This window comes from Falco cherrug, chromosome 1 (genome assembly GCF_023634085.1).
Source record: "Falco cherrug isolate bFalChe1 chromosome 1, bFalChe1.pri, whole genome shotgun sequence".
Taxonomy (NCBI): domain Eukaryota; kingdom Metazoa; phylum Chordata; class Aves; order Falconiformes; family Falconidae; genus Falco; species Falco cherrug.
The window spans coordinates 118710741-118727182 of record NC_073697.1 but is presented as its reverse complement, the minus strand read 5'-3'; the positions used below and the strand labels follow the sequence as shown (position 1 = coordinate 118727182).

Below are 16442 nucleotides of genomic sequence, written 5' to 3'. Positions count from 1 at the left end.
CTGAAGCCCCAGCTCCCTGCCTGCCTTCAGGGAGAACAGCTCCTCTCCGTGGTCTCTCCTTGCTCTACAGGCAGGAACTCCAACTTGTTTTCTTCTCCTTCAACATAATGCCCTTCTGGAAGAGAAGGCTGAGAAGGGGAATGGTGGTTTGAGAAGAAAACGTGCCAGACTAGCGATTTGAGGCCTTGGCTACAATCTCAGTGACACCTGCTTGCAGCTCCTTGGCGCGGCACCATGCTTTGTGCGGGCATCAGGAGTGCTGCCCTGCAGCTGGCTGGATTGCAAAGCCCGTGTCTCTGGTTATTTGGTGGTGCTGCTGTCCCTCTCCTGTGCTTCCCTAAGAGCAGCATTGGTGCAGCAGACAAATCATCCTTGGAAGGACATTCAGCAGTAGGAAATAGCTTTATGGTGACGGCAAGCCAAAAGTTGTCGTCTGTTCTAAAAAGTTGTGTTTCACTAGCAATGGCTCCAGAAGCTGCTAATTAGATGCAGAGAAAATTGGTATGGGGGCCTCCCCCAGCTGCTCCTCCATCCTTCACCACCACTACCCAGATTTCTACTACCACGGCTGCAAATTTCCAGCGCAGTCAGGTATCTTCCTACCCTACTCCTGGAAGGGCCAAGTCCTGTTTTCAGCTGCCCTGACCAGGCTGCACCCCTTGTGGCTTGTCAGCCCCTTCTGCTGTGGACAGATTCAAATCCTTCTTGTTCTATAAGCATGCAATGTGAAATGTTGCTCTTTCCCCCCGTGCTGGAGTCTTTCTGTGGCTGATGGCAGCACCTGCTGTGCTAAAGCAGCCTGGTGCCTCTGGGCGTTCATACTGCTCACCTCTCAGCCTACGCAGCCTGCATCCCCTCAAATCCTGTTCTGAGCTCCTTCCTCTGGCTTCTTCTAGCTTGTCATGCCTTTGCACAGGGAGCAGTCTTTGGTTCCTTGAAGCATGGTTTTGCTTAGCCTTCTGCTTTCTCCCCCCTTGGCACATGTGGCACCGCTGCTGCGGAGCCCACCCACACCTGCTGCCCTGGGACCCCCCGAGCTGCCCAAGCACAGCCTGTTTGCTTCCTGCCTATATTTCTTACCACTGCAGGAAAATAATTCCTGAGTGCTGAAATATCATGGAAATTACTTTTGATCTGCCGGTGGAGGCACTGTTTTCTTTCATTTTTCCTTTTGATGTGTTTTGACCTTACCAGGCAGCGTATGGATCCTGGCAGCTGCAGCGAGGGTACCTAGCTGCTCCAGCGGGAAGGACTGACAGGTCCCCAGGCTTTTTTGCATCCCTTACCCTTTCTGCCATAGAGGCCCTCTTCCTAGAGCCAACAGGAGGAGGGGGGGAGGAAATAGGAAAGAGGAATCCAACTTGGAGGATTTGTATTCAGACCTTTCTTATTTTTGCCCCTCGAAAATGTTGTATTGCGTTTCCAGAATCTTTATAAAAGACAGTCCTCTTATTCATGTGGTCCCTTCCTCTCTTAGGTCCTCCTAGAGATGTGAAATCCATTTGCTCTGGGTCAGCTGGCGTTGTGCTCTTCCTCTCACTGAAGAAAAAAACCCCTGTTCATTTTCTTGAGGATTTATTGGCATATGAGGTCAACACTCTTCCAGGTGGGAAAGAGAACAGCCCAATTTTGTCCAGTGCCAGCTCTGTCTCTGCAAATTCACAATTGCAAGGCCAGTTCGTACGTTAACTCCTCACCTCCTTGGCAGGTTTCTCTTCTGGGCTCTTCTTCCTTGAAGAAGTACCTGCCCTGGCTGGCATTTGCCTGCAGCACCACCAGCTCCCTGCAATGCTGCCTGGTTCAGCTTCCAGTTCTACCCAGGGGCCTTCGACTTTGCTTCTGGTTTCTCATTTTCTCTTTAGTCTGTTTTCACTTGGTCTGTGGCAGTTCATAAGTGACTTGTGAATAATCTCCTGGGCTGCTTCACTTGGCAGAGAGCCCTGATCCCTTCTCAGGATGTGCTCCAGTGCCATCACTCCTGCTTTCATCCTGGAGGCTTCAGAGTAAGTGCAGTTCTCCAGCCCCCTTTAGTATTTGCCCTCCAGCATCACCATGTGGTGTTATCCCAGCTGCTCAAGGGGGTTGTGCATCTTGTGGAGGACACCACAAATCCGAGGAACAGGACTGCCTTTGGCACATCAAAGCAACCGTAGAGAAGCCCCACTTTATTTTGGTGAAAAGGTTTTCTTGGGAAGCTCACCCAGCAACTGGGGGGTTTCTTTCTGTCCTGAGGTTTTTCCCTGGCACTGGTGATAGCTCACACACACAAAAAAAAGTGTTTTAAAAGATCTTTGGCATATTTTTTTCCAGACTGATGTAAAAATACATAAATGAAAAAGAGCCCAAACTGGAATGAAAGCTGGGGAGTGTTCTCCCTGTTGGAGCAGAACGCTCTGCTTTTGACTTAAATACTGTGTTGTAAGACCTGGTGTGGGTTTTATTAGCCAGGGTACTTACAAAGGCCTCTTGAAGGCTAGGAAAGCTGCTTGTTTGAAGAGTTCACAAGATAAATAAGTGAATATTTAAAATAGCCAGCCTTTAATCTGTTAGGTGGTACCTGTGCGGGTCAGGACCCCAAGCACGGCAGTGATGTCCTCAGCCTGCTGGCGGCTGGCAGGAGCCCCCTGCCTCCCACTCCTCTCCCCTTCGGCTCTGCTAGCCCTGGGGCTTTCTGCCCTGCAGCAGCGAGTGCCTTCAGCGTTTGGGGTTCAGTATTAGCAGAAGCTGCCCATTTCTTTTTTGATGATTCAGCTGGCTGAAAAATACACCATCCAGAGATGACTGGAGTGGTTTGTGCTTTGGTTGACCGTTCAGCTTCTTGTTGTGGCCCCGTACAATCTTCTTTTAATTGTATTAATTTTCTGTCAGAAATAGTTATAGCCAGAAGAGTAATCCAGCAGAGGGCATTTTTGTCCACAGTCGTCATGTTTGGTTTTCCCCCTCCCCAAAAGATTTAGTGATTTTCAGCCATGTACCAGAATTTTCTGTATCTTCTGATACCTACTGTATAACAGCCTAGCTGATGTAGTCCTGCTCTGCAGTGTTGCCTGGTCTAGTTTCCGGTTCCAGCCAATGTCCTCAGATATTGTTGCTGGTTTCTTGTTTTCTCTTCAGTCTGGTAATATTTTTGTCCAGACTACAGGTGGTCCTCCTCTTCTTCTGCTCTAAACTTGTCCTAAGAAAATCAGAAACAATTTCAAGATCAGTTGGGTAACCAGAGAAGCTGGCTGAGGCACTGCACAGAGATACAGAAAGTTCAGCAGGGCGTCGAGCCTGTGAGGTGTCTGTGTCGGATCCCTGTTCTTCCTGGAGAAGCCAGGAAGCTGTGGAGCCATTTCTTGTTCAGAGCACAGTGCTTCTTTTCCATCATTTTGCCTCGTAGTCGGTGCTTACTCTCTCATCCATAGCTTTAAAACAGATGTTCATGTCTTTGGCTTTCACAGGATTTCTCTGATGGCAGTCTCACAGCTGAAATAGGTTGCTAGTATCAGATACTCCTGAGAACAGAAAATTTTACATTTATTTCTACCTCCATAATCTCTCCATCCTTACCTGGATGCCTCATAGCTCATAAAACCCCACCAAACTGACACTAAGCTCAGTCAAGGGGGCAGTTTCTCTGTCCTTTGGATTTCTCATATGACTTCTGGAGAGAAGCCTTGGGGCTTTTTGCAAGTTGGCTTCATGGCAAATCATCATATCCGCTGTTCGCACAATTAGGTACCCTCTCCCAAGTTGACTCCTTATGGTTTATTGAGGAGAGTTTTCTGTTTTGCTCATCCGTTAGGGTAGCTGACTGAGAGTTGGGGAAGCCAGTCCTGCTGGTAGTAAGTACGTTGGGAAGGGAGTGAATAAGGGCGAGAAGGAAATGGTGGGAGAGAGCGAGAACCTTGTTATTGCAGGTAGGAAACTAGCTGTGACCAGTGGAAGACTGACATACTTGTGTCGGCAGTAAATGTGTTTCAGATGGGTAGATAAATATTCTTGTCCTCAACAGCAAGTGGGCCAACCCTCTTTCTCCTGCAGTTGGGTGCCCTGGGTCTCTGCCATCCCCTGGGAGCACCAGGCCACCGTGGCACTGCCGAGCCCCGCTGCGCTGCCTGCCGGGGGCTGCCAGCCCTGTGCGCAGGATGGCTCCGCCTGGTCTTGTAGCCCAAGGGGTTGGTGTTCAGTTTGGTGTTTACAGGGGTTTTTTTTCTTTTCTTTCCTTTTCTTTTTTGGACTGGTCGCTACCCGCTGCAGCTGAATCTTTTTGTGTGTGTGTTGGGGCTGGGTGATGTCTCTTCTGTTTTGGGTCTGGTTTCTGGCATCTGTCTGGTTTTAGGTTTGAGCGTGGTCTGGTCCGCAGCATAGGCTGTCCCTTTGCTGTTGATGCTGCCCAGGGCACAGCTTTCGGAGCTCTTCTTCCTGCTATCAGGAGGCTTTGTCCTAACCTCTGTTTGTATTAAAAGGGCTGGAGAATTTCCTCCTGGAGGATTTGATGCAGTTTTAAGTTTGAGGCCAACAAGGAACCATTAACAAAGAAACTTTCCACAAGCTCTACTACAAACGCCACTTTTTATATATGTGGCTAGTTTGGCCATGTCAGTGCCTGCATGCAGTAGAGCGACCAGGCGGGAAGGTCTGAGAACTGAAGCTGTCAGAACTGTTCATCCCTGTCTTAAATGGTGTCTTCAGGCTGTTGCCTCACCTTGTGTCTTCCTTCCCTGCCACCTCCCGTGTTCTTTGGGGAGTCTGTCTGTGGTAGCTGCTGCAGTGTCTTGCATTCTGCCTTGGACTTAGGTAGCAGGTTGCCATGATGGCGCGTGTGCTGTTTGGATGGTGGCTGCTGTTTACTTCAAGTCACCTTTTGCTGTTTTGTTCTTGTTTTGCTGGTGAACACTGGTTCCTTAGGTGGTGAATTGGGACCACTGGCCTGCAGCAGACTCCCTAGTGCACCAGCTAAGCAAAGCCATCTTTTCCAGCCTGGGCTGACCCCAGCCCAGCGCTGTGTGGCATGCTGCCCCGACAGCTTACCCTCCTCTTGAATTTGCCAGTCTCTGGTCTCCAGCACTTTTGTATGAGACCTCCCAGTCCTGCATCATGTCCTTAACTTTGCTCCCTGAAGCAGTGTTTGTTGGGGACGTGGTGCTGGCTTCTCACGGTGTCCTTTGGCTCCCGTGTCTGCCTGGATGCTCTGCCTTATAGCTGACCCACTGCCCACCCTCTGGGTCTTCTGTGTGCCTTTTCCATTTCTCCCTGGGGAGATGGTGTTTGGGAAAAGGAGGAGTCTTTTGAGTTCAGTGTTGTTTTGTGCTGCAATTAAAATTGCCTCCTCCATAGCATGTATTAGATGCTTTCCAGAGTTAGAGTAGTAACAGCAGAGGAGGGGGATGTCAGAGGTGGGAGGAGATCCTTCCAGGGGAGGTTGTGGAGTTTGAGGAGCATGCTGCAGGGATGGCTGTGACAGGATTATGCACGTGCAAGAGGAATGCAGAATGGGGCTGGGAAGATGCCTGGATGACCAGGCAAGAGGCTTCTTGGAGACAGACACAGAGTTGGCACAGAAGGGAGATGCAAGTTACAGTGTGTAGAAAAGCTCCTTTTGGTATTGCTCCTCACCAAAGAGGTGAACTTTTCAGAGCAGTCGTAGCATCTCAATGAGAGACTGAAACAGTTCCTCATAGGTCCCACCATGGTGGCTTGGGCATCCATTGTCTTCTGTCGAGGTCAGAGCAGTGGCATTACCCTTTCACGCAGTGCTGGTGCTGTGCCATCTAGAAGGGAGACAGTTAATCTGCTCAGCCTTTGGTATCTCAGCAGGGGTTGCAGAGTTTTACGTGGTGTAGATGCAAGGCAAAGAAATAATCAGACTCATCAGGCTTTCTTCAGTGGTATGTCTGAACTGTGGAACAGACTTGAACCAGTGACCTAGAGGTGAAGTGTTTCAGTTTCATGACTAGTCCGTTGAGCCAATCTTCTTGTTCTGTTTGTAACTACAAAATCCCATCCTCCCAGTGGCATCGCAGGGTGTGGGTGTGACAGATTGGGGTTGTGCTGGGCAAGTCTCTTGCCAGCTTTGCTGAGCACTCTAGAATTCACTGGGAGGGAAAAGGGCAATTTGAACATGACAGTTACTGGTCTAGGCCAAACTAGAGCTACTAGAACTTAAGAATGAGTGGTGAAATACCAAAATATCAGGATACACTAAAGGTAAGGAAAATTATAGTGTTGATACTGCCCTCATTCTGTGTGGGTCATCACAAAATAGTCTTAAGGTCCATAATCGAGCACTGTTTCTCATGGTGCTGTATGAATGGCCAACCTTGGAAGTACCTTCAGATACTTAGCCTTGTGCTTGCCGATGTGTGTGGTCTTGATGCCACCAGTTCACAGGGCAGTAGTGGCAGTGGGAGTGAGTACTCGTATCTAGCAGATTTTTCCCACAACCTTGAATAAGTTTTTGGATAGCCAAATAGTTTTTCTCCTCAAGAAGGGTCCAGGCTACCTCTGTTGCTTTGGACTTCTTGCCAAATTATTTTTTTTTCTTGTTTTTTTTTTTTTTTTTTTTTTTTTTTTTAATGATTTTTCAACATGAGTCACCCCTTCAGGACCACGATTTCCTTACCTGTGATTCAGGGAATCCATTAATTAGTGCGAGTTGTTAAATATGTCTGTAAAATCACGTGAAAAACTGTGGATGGTCTTCTCCATCCCTCATTTAACAAGCTTCATGTTTGAATGTGTAGTTTTCAATTTTCAAACTTGCATTGTTCTTTCAAGCCCAAATGAGACTTTTCTTTATATGTAGTCTATATATAAAGTATAGTGTGTGTATATATATTATTATATACACATAGTGTGTATATGTGTGTGTATATATATATAGTCTTTTACACAATGCTAATGTTCCCTAGACCAGTATGAGGTAAAGAATTGTTAGTTTAATGAGAAGAGCTCACGCGACTGTTGGCCACCACTAGCACTACCAGAGCAATGTCTTCCCTTGGTTATGTGATGGTCCCTTTTCACCATGCCAGCCATGGTGGAAGGAACCTTTTTGTCTTTTGTGCTTGTCTTCAAAATTTTAAACATAACGTTCCTTGGTTACATTTCAAAAGAGCCTTCGATCCCTGTCCAACATGGCTAAGAATTGTGTGGGAATTTGTTTTGAAACGAAAGTCTGAATATGTTGGTTATGTAGTTTTCAATGAAACTTCTGCTCTTTAATTTCAATCTAACATTTAGTCTGAAAATGTTGATGCTCATGAGAGGAATGGGGATTTTATAGTCTGAATTAAATGGCTTTAGGGGTTTTCAGTTATATTTCTTGTTTGAGAATCCAGGTTAATTCTCTTAGAGTGTGTTTGAGCATGCCTTGGGGATTGCCTGCTCAGCCTTGGGTTTGGGGTCCCTGGCATGTTTCTGCAGAAGTGGGTCTGAGGATACAGTAATGGCATGTAAGTGATAAAGTCTCTGCCACTCTTCCTCTTTCAGAGAATTCGGTCGACAGTGGATGAAAAAGAACAGAAGCAGCTTCTGATGGACCTTGATGTAGTAATGAGAAGCAGTGACTGCCCGTATATTGTTCAGTTTTATGGCGCACTCTTCAGAGAGGTGGGCACTCCAAACTTGCTTCATTTATAGCAGAGTTTGTTTTTTACCTTTTTTTCCTTTGCAGTTTCCAACTTGCAGTAAGGAGGAGAAAGTCAATTTATGTTAGGTTTCTTAGCTCTCCACTTTTAATCAAGGGTACTTAACTAGGAGACGCAGACAAGTGGGTGCTGCTGAGCACACACATGCTATTCCCATTCGTTGTTATGTCCCTCTGCATGTTTCAGTCTCCTTCTTTCCTGCATTTCTTCTCTGTGATGAGCTCTGGTCCCTGGCTCCCCCAGACAGAGTGCGTGCTGCCAGGCTGGGCGCAGCTCTGCAGCATGGCACTTGGACACAAATGTGGTTCATGCCAGTGACTGTCAGATGTGACCATGTGGAGGACCTGTGTCCTTGTCACGGAGGTGGCTGCTGTGATAGTAGTCCCAGCTCCCTGCAAGGTTATCTGATGTATGTATGTATGTACCAGGGCTGTGTCAGAGGCTCCCAATTGACACGCACCTCTCTTGAAGCGGTTTCTACCTGCAGATATGTAAACAAACAAGGGCAACTGTGCTGGGTCAAATCAAAACTCCCAGTGGGTTGTTCTGTGTCTGGCAACGGCCCATGCGGTCTGCTTGCAGAAGCATGTGTGATACTTCGCCGTAGCCTTCAGTTGTGTGCAGCTGGGTGTCTTGTGAGCTAGATGTGGCATCTTTGTGCTCAGTGATTCTTACTGGATTTCTTTTCCATTAAAGTATTCAGTTTCCTGAATACATGTATGTTTTTTGCATCCATGGTGCTCCCTGAGAGGCATTTGCCTTGGTTGTCCAGCCCTCATTTGAAGGCAAATCACCTTGACTAATTTTGAATTTTCACCCTGCTGGTTTTTTGAGTGGTGCCTCTATTGCTTCCCCTAGTTTTTGTATTTGAGGAGGCAGTAAACAGTTGATATTTATCCATCCTCTCCAGGCCACTTAGGATTTTATGGACAGTGCCTTATTCCCCCTCTGTTGTGTGTTACCCAGCCTGAAAACTGCCAGCCTGTGTCATACATGGAACCCCTTCCAGACCTGTGATCATCTTTCCTGCCAGTCTTGGCATTTTCAGGTTCTGCTCTGTCGTTTTGGGAGAGACCAAACCTGCATGACTGTTCTTGAAAGGAGCAGTACCTGCTATAGCTCGCCTAGGGGCTGGAATTTTCTGTCCTTTTACGCACACAGGTAGCGTGTGCTGTGGAGTGGGTTCTTCAGCATGATGCTTCCATGAGTGCTTCCCAAGTGAAAACAGAATTAAGAGCGTTGAAAGCTATGTCAGCTGACCGCTGTTAATCCTGACATACTTCAGCTGTTCGTGGCCAGGAATATGGTGTTAATCACTGCATGTTTATGACTGTTTTAGCGTCCACTCACTGTAATTTAAGGTAGGTATTATGCTGCAGGGCCGCAGAAGGTATCCCTCTATCTCCTTGTGCTTTACTCGGGCACTTCCATTCCTATCTAACCTTGAATGACCGGTAAAAACAGCTGGGAAGCTGGCCTCCTGCATGCAGCCCGGACAGCCTTACACAGTGGTTGGAGCCCACAGACAGTCACTAGGCTGAGCTGAGTCTGTTCAGTACAGACAGAAGAGGAATACAGTGCTGTTGAGCAGCACTAGGTTGCAAGCATTTGGTCCATTTGCAAGAAAAGAGTTTTGGAGAAGATGGATGTCAAAACCTGACTGCTGCATCTCCTTCTCCAGAGAACAGTCGCTCCTGCAGCTCTCCCACAGGTGTGGATTATTCTTCCTCTTCTAATTGCTTTGGTGTTGAAGCTGACACAGTGTAGGGTGCTAGACATGTAGCCTTGCCTGTTTTCCACTATTTCAGCACAAATCCAGTAAATCTGCTCAAGGGAAGAAGGAAAATAGAGACCTACTGGCAGCTACTTGTCTTTGCATATTATCAGGCATAGCAGCCTGTGCAGTCTTTTGGGGCTTTACCCAGGAACTGTTAGAGAAATAAGGTCAATGTTGTAGTTAAAGCCCCAAACTGGGACAAAATATTCAGTTCCTGCTTCTAGAGGGTCTGCCTCTGTGGTTTTGCCAGGTCACTCCCCTGGCTTTAAATCTCAGTCTCTAAAATAAGGATAATAATCCTCCTTTTCCCCATGCTCTGCTTATTCTTATCTGTTTAAACACAAAACCATTTTGGGCCAGGAGGCATTGTCCATGTTCACACAGTACAAGCTCCTTCCAAGTGTGGAGCCTCAGCTTTGGCTGAAATTTTCCAGCTTTGCTGAAATACAAATGATAAGGCTGTCAACCGGTGTGAAGAAAAGTCTCTGGGCAAGGCAGTGTCTTGCCAGATGCTGATGAGCAACATGTTCAGAGCTGTTCAAGCCTGTAACCCCTCTGCAGCTCTAGGCACATCCGAGGATGTAAGTATAAATACATAAATAGTACAAAAACCTACTTTGATCAGCACCCAAATGTCAGCCTGGCTTCTGCTGCGCTATTTTGTCATGTCCAAAATCCTGTCCTTCTGCAGCCAAGCAGGGCTCCTTCCGTACCCGTCTGGGAAAGGTTTCAGTGAGGTCACTCTGGGTTATATCGTGTTGGCCCCTTGAATTCCCTTCCTCCCACCCTCAGCATCCATGGTACTTGCTTCTGAGGTGAAAGCAACCTTCCCCACTCCTAGGTCCCTTGCTGCCAAGGTGATGTTCCAAGTCAAGTACCTCAGAGGTATACAGGGTGATCTGGTATGCTTGGATAAGGTTTTCTGTGTTGTCATATTAACTACATGTTCTAATATTAATTACATCTTGTAATGCTAGGAAACTATGACAGCAGAGAAGCACAGAAAGGGAAAATAGTTTCACCAGTACATTTGAACCTGTCTCCTCCCCACCCCCCACTTAGCAGATCTGTTTCCAAATCGTGAACAATCCAGGTCAACGCTGCACCATCCCCAAATATTACACAAATACTTCTCCCTATATGTATTCAGTCTCACTTGTTCAGCAAGCATTTTCTGATAGCGAAATTCTTCTCTGGAACTGCTCCTGCTTCTCCCTCAGTGGGCAGCATCTTAACACATGTTGTTCTTCAACCATATGGGCCATTCTTCTGTTATTATATATGTCTGTGTATGTAATGTAACGTGCAAGAATGCAAAACCTACAGGTTGATAGCCGAGTGTGGGACTTTGCTTGAGTTTATCGGCACTCATTAGATGAGATGAAATTACCTCTTTAATGAAGCAGAAACAAAGCTGAAAAGGTAGAAGACAGTGTTTCAGCCTTTGCATGGAGTTAGAGGCTTCAATGCAGTGATGCCAGATAGTGCATGTGCTGGTCAGGTCCTCCACGGGTCAGTGCTCTGCTTGCTGCTGCTGTTGTTGGTGGTGCTGTGGCCTTCATGCCGCTGTGTTGCACCTCTCCATGATGTACGGCATCCTTCATCCTTCTAGTGCAGCTGTTGAGGGGATTGCCCTATTACTTGGTTCTCTTATCTATCCTAGGCAGAAAAAACCCCAAACATTGTTTTTTCAGTAACAGAAAGAATCCCTGAGCACTGACATGGTAATGTTTGGCAGTTAACATGGTTTTCGTGTCCACAGCCTGACTTAACAAAACAGAGAAGAAAGTTGCATTTAGTAAAGGCTGGAGAATGAAGAGAATCAGAAGGAGAAAGGCCTGGAGGAAAGTGCAGAAGGGACAGTTACACCACTGGCTGTGCTCCTGGTTACGCTGGCTATAGAAGGGATTTGGTGGCCGTTGAGTTATAAAATCATTGAATTGTAGAATGGGTTGGAAGGAACCTTTGAAGATTGTCGAGTCCAGTCCCCTGGCTGCCATAAGCAGGGGCGTCTTTCACTGGGTCAGACTGCCCAAAGCCCCATCCAGCCAGACCTCGAACACTGCCAGGGATGGGGTGTCTGCAAATGGCCTACACAGCCTGTTCCAGTGTCTCAGCGTCTTGTAAGAGGTGTCTTTTTTATGTCCAAGCGAAGATCTACATTCTTTCGGTTTAAAGCCATTACCCATTGTCCTGTCACTACAGGTTCTGGTAAAAAGTCTGTCCCCATCTTTCGTATGAGCCCCCTTTAAGTACTGAAAGGCTGCAGTAAAGTCTCCTTGGAGCCTTCTCTCCTTCGGGCTGAGCAACCCCGGCTCTCTCAGCCTGTCCTCACAGGAGAGGTGTTCCATCCCTCTGATTGTTTTGGCATCCGTCCTCTGCACCCGCTCCAGCAGGTCCATGTCCTTCTTGTGCTGGGGGCCCTAGAGCTGATGCAGGGCTCCAGGTGGGGTCTCACCAGAGCAGAGCAGAGGGGGAGATTTACCTCCCTTGACCTGCTGGCCACGCTTTTTCTTTCATGCAGCCCCAGATGGGGTTGGCTGCCTGGCCTGCAAGCGCACGTTACCAGCTCATGTCCAGTTCTTCATCCACCAATATCCCAATGTCCTTCTCCTCAGGGCTGCTTTTAATCCCTTCATCCCCCAGTCCTTATTTATACTGATGAGTGCCTTGATCCAGGTGCAGGATCTTTCACTTGGCCTTGTTGAACTTCATGAGGTTCACACTGGCCCCACGAGGCGAACTGGTTTCTCCATGCTGCACCAGTGAGGGCCCGGCTGCTGCAGGTGTACACAGCTTCCCCCATCAGTCAGAGATGCTGTACTGAAGAGGAGCCGGTCACTTGTGTCTGTTGGTTTCCTCTCAAAGCAGTACGTGCTAGGTGGGGGAGGTAAAAAAGATGCTTGCTAGGGGTTCTGCAAAGATTTCACTTGAGTCCCTTTCTTCTAGCGAGAGGAGTGTTGGCTGAGCCATGGGATGGCGCTGGGCAGCCCTGAGACTTTTACCCCGAGTGTTGCTGTTCAGAAGGTTTTTAGGTCTGAGAAAAAAAATAAGCTTCTATTCTTGCATGTCTGCTGGAAGCTTTACAGCTAATCTAGTTTGAGACAGTACCTGTAAGGCTGGGAATGTTTCATTTGTTATTGTGACCACACTAATTGCTCTTTCAAAGCAACTGTTCCTGTTCCTGTTCTTCTCCAGAGGGAGAGAGGAAAAAAGCCTTGTCTGACTTGGGATCTCAGCAGTGACTCCTACACAGTGCGAGTGTAGCCAAGCCAAGTTTAAAACAAGAAGCTCAATAGTTGATAAAGTTTATTCAATGAAAAATTCATTGCCGGTTGCAAAACATGCCCGGGAAGCCAGATAAATTAGCCCGTGGGGAGCTTCTGCTTGTAGGAGAGAAGAGCTAGTACGGATGTGTCAGCAGCACGGAGCTGCTGGTGGTGTGGATTGTGGCTGTATCCTTGGTCAGTTGACACAAGGTGTTTGCTGTCTTTGCTGTTAACACACAGCACCCTGTTCCTGTGGAACTCCTTGGCTGTGCTAGCATTACTTAAGGCATCTGTCCCCACGATCAGTCCCCAGTCCATAGGACAAGTATCTTGCGCCACACAAGGGTATGTGAGGGTGATGACATTCTTTGTTCTCTCTCACTAGCGCAGCTGCAGCTTGCACAAAAAGTTGGCCGCTCCCTGCAGTGCACTCGTGTAGTAAGCCTTCAGTGTTAGAAGTACTAGATTCCACAGAGACACGGAATGGTGGATGTTGGAAGGGACCTCTGGAAGTCACCTTCTCCAACTCCCATGCTCAAGCAGGGCCAGCTGAGGCCACTTGCCCAGGACCATATCCAAGTAGCTTTTGAACATTTGGGTGTGCAGACCCCACAGCCTCCCTGGGCAACCTGTGCCAGTGCCCTGACATTCAGAGGGAACGTCCTGTGTGTCAGTTTGTGCCCATTGCCTGTGGTCCTGTCACTGGGCACCACTGACAAGAGCCTGGCGTTGTCCTCTATGTGCCCTCCCATCAGGTATTTATATACATTGCTGGGATCCCCCTGAGCCTGCTCTTCTCCAGCCTCGACAGTCCCAGCTCACTCAGCCTTTCCTCCAGTCCCTCAGTCATCTTAGTGGCCCTTTAGTAGAGTCTCTCCAGTATGATGCCTCTCTTGTACTGGGGAGCCCAGAACTGGACCCAGCATTCCAGGTGTGGGCTCACCAGGAAGGATCTCCTCCTTGCCCTGCTGGCAGTGCTTTGCCTGATGCAGCCCAGGGTGCTGGTAGCCGTCTTTGCAGCAAGGGCATGTTGCTGGCTCATGTTCAACTCGGTGGCCCCAGCTGGGTGGCATCTTCGTGACATGCTCGGTTGTTTACCGGGAACTTGGGACTCGGCACAGAGCAGTGGAGGCATCCCAGTTGCTGCTTCAGCTGTTTCTGTGTATGTCCTGGAGATGGACAGCGATATTTTGAGTTAAATGCGCAGGGTATTCCTGGACATTTTTTGGAATGCCTACAAGGTGTGCACGAGCATCTGATAATTCAATACCCAATAAGGACTAAAACACATTCTTTGGGAGAATGGCTCTAACAGGAAGAGAAAATGAAAATGCTTTTTTTGTCATTTTATGATCAGAAATCAACCTAAGAGCATAAATTGAAGAGCAACTTTAAGACAGTTTTGTCCTCCCAATTCAGTTTGCCATGCACATCAGCAGTTTTTTGTATTTGACCAGAAAAGGGCATGGGTGACTGGTGCCCAGTCATCCCTGCCAGTCTTCCTTTTGGTTCTCAGTAAAATTTATCAGCTTTGCTAATAGATAAGTCCTTTCAAGTCCCAGAAAGATTTAAAAACCTGTAGTTTTGGGTCTTTCCACCAGCCTTAATAAAGCTGCATAACTGAAAAGGTCTGTCAGCTTTTTTCATTGATCTTGCTGACATGAATTCATGTTGATCAGGTAGATTTTATGTTACCAGATCAATAAATACCCACATCCAGGATTTTTATATGGGGTATACTTCAAGAAACCAAGTAAACAAAGTCTTTCCTTTGGTGTTTTTGATCATTTACAGTTTTTTTATGCTTAAATTAACATTGGATAAAAATTTATTCTACTTGTTTGAGTTTTTGGTAACACACATCCCTGCTCCGCAGATGCACACTGCATATTGTGATGGTTTTGTTATGATAATGGCTCTAATAAGGTTGCCTGTTGTTTCCCTTCAGTTTGCTTTTGCTCTACAAATACCAGCATTGTAACCTGGGTGACTGAAGACATGGTATTGCTGCAAATGGACATAAATACAAGGCTGCGGGTGGTCACTAATATTCTCGCATTCTTGAACAAATCCAGTCCCCTGCAGTCTAAGGACAGTAACATGGGAATATAGCGCAGTACCAATCTTTTCTATAAAGCTGGTCGAAACAGAAGCAATGTTTTGAATGATCCTGCAGCCAGTAGAACAAGTCCATGTTTGTTTTCACTATGGATTGCTTGTAAGGGTCTGGTATGGTTTCAGTTTCACTTGATTGCACGTCACTAGCACTCGATCCACATTGCCTTCTCTAAGACACTCTCGATAATGTGGAAGTGCCTCAGCTGCACTTTGCATTTGTTGCCAGTGCTGAAAAGGGGAACTTTCTGCTTGCGTTGCCCAGTTTCATTTCTACACTTTAAATCTGAACAGGTCTTCTGCCAAATTCATCCATAGCCAATCTTTTGTTCTTCAGCAGTCTAAGCTCACCTTTCTCCATGTCTTCCGAAATGCCAGTCGTGCTCTTCTCCCCCTGTGCTGCACTTGCCTCTTTCACTGTGGTGTCTCTGCTTCTGTGTCTGGCACAGCACCTTTTCAATCAGTCCTTTCTGCTTTATTTTGGGTGAAATGTGTGTTTTCTGGGCTTAGGCTTGTAGCAGCCATTTCCCGTGGGTGGATGACATGAGCTCCTGCTCTGCCTTGTGCTGATGTAAAAAGCTTGGTGCTAAACGAGCAGTGTGAAATGGGGCTGCTTGTGGCACTGAGACCACGGTGTTCTTCCCCAGCCAGCCCACCAGTGGCTCAGCTCTTCCTGGGAAAGCAGATCCCCTCCTGTCAGAAGGAAGAGGCTCTCCTCGTGGAGGCAGCATCCCTCCTTTAGCAGGAGGCAGCGATGGATGCGCTGTCCCTGCAGCAGCAGCAGCAGTACCTGTATCACTCACTGGTGGCATGTGGGATGCTTCTGGCAGTTTGCTGTCTGTACTGCCGAAAGCAGCCTTGCATGTGTGTGAGCAGCCCAAGAGCAAGCTGGGTGGTACCGCAGCCTCTGCTGATACCAGCATGTTTGACAACACCTTTGCTGGGCACTTCTGTTCCTGCTAAACTAAGCGATTGGACTGGAGGCATGTTGGGGTGCAGTTCCTTGGCTCGCGTTTCACAGGAGGTCGTTCCGAGTGGCAGGAAGGCCCTTTTTGGCCTTAAAGCCTGTGGCTCTGCAAGCTTTTCCATCAGCTAAATATAACTTGAGAATTGCTCCTGACCCTCATGAGTACCGGGAGGCTGCTTCAAACAGAAGTGACTTGGCTGTGCAGGATGGGAGCACGGGGCTTTGCCATGCCTCCAGCATGTCCGTACCCTAGGTGTTTTTTCCTAATTCTATTTCCGTGTTATTAACATAGAGTTTGGTCGCTTTGTGTTTTATCTTGTTGGGAAAAATCTACCTTCTGTAGGATGATTACTTGAAGTTTCTCCTCTGTTGCTCCTTACATCACAGGAGCATGCAGCTAAGTCATAACCAGCCAGCCAGCCCAGGGCAGCACAACCTGCATGAGCTGCTGCTCCTCACACGGGTGTTTTAGGTGGTGTTTAGCCAGGATGGGACCACCAGACTAATAGCTCCATTCTGCACGTAGCTTTGGACAGCTGAAGTGGTTTTAACACTCACTGTGATAGAGCCTATAGAAGACAGGTATGAGCATATCCTTTCTGGTGAGGACAGGTCTAGTTCTAGTGTGTTAATATTTGTAGCAATTAAGAGTTGCCTGAAGTGCATGAGAGTCTACAGAA

General features: G+C 47.5%; 1 protein-coding gene across 3 annotated transcripts in view; it reads left to right on the top strand.

The window, feature by feature from the left end:
* MAP2K4 (mitogen-activated protein kinase kinase 4) overlaps positions 1–16442 on the top strand; it is a 90227-nt gene that overhangs the window by 54412 nt on the left and 19373 nt on the right. For all 3 annotated transcript variants that reach the window (XM_055723574.1, XM_055723578.1, XM_014284600.2), the window contains one exon: positions 7477–7596. In XM_055723574.1, the coding sequence (XP_055579549.1) occupies positions 7477–7596 (120 nt within the window). The remainder of the gene's footprint in view (positions 1–7476; positions 7597–16442) is intronic.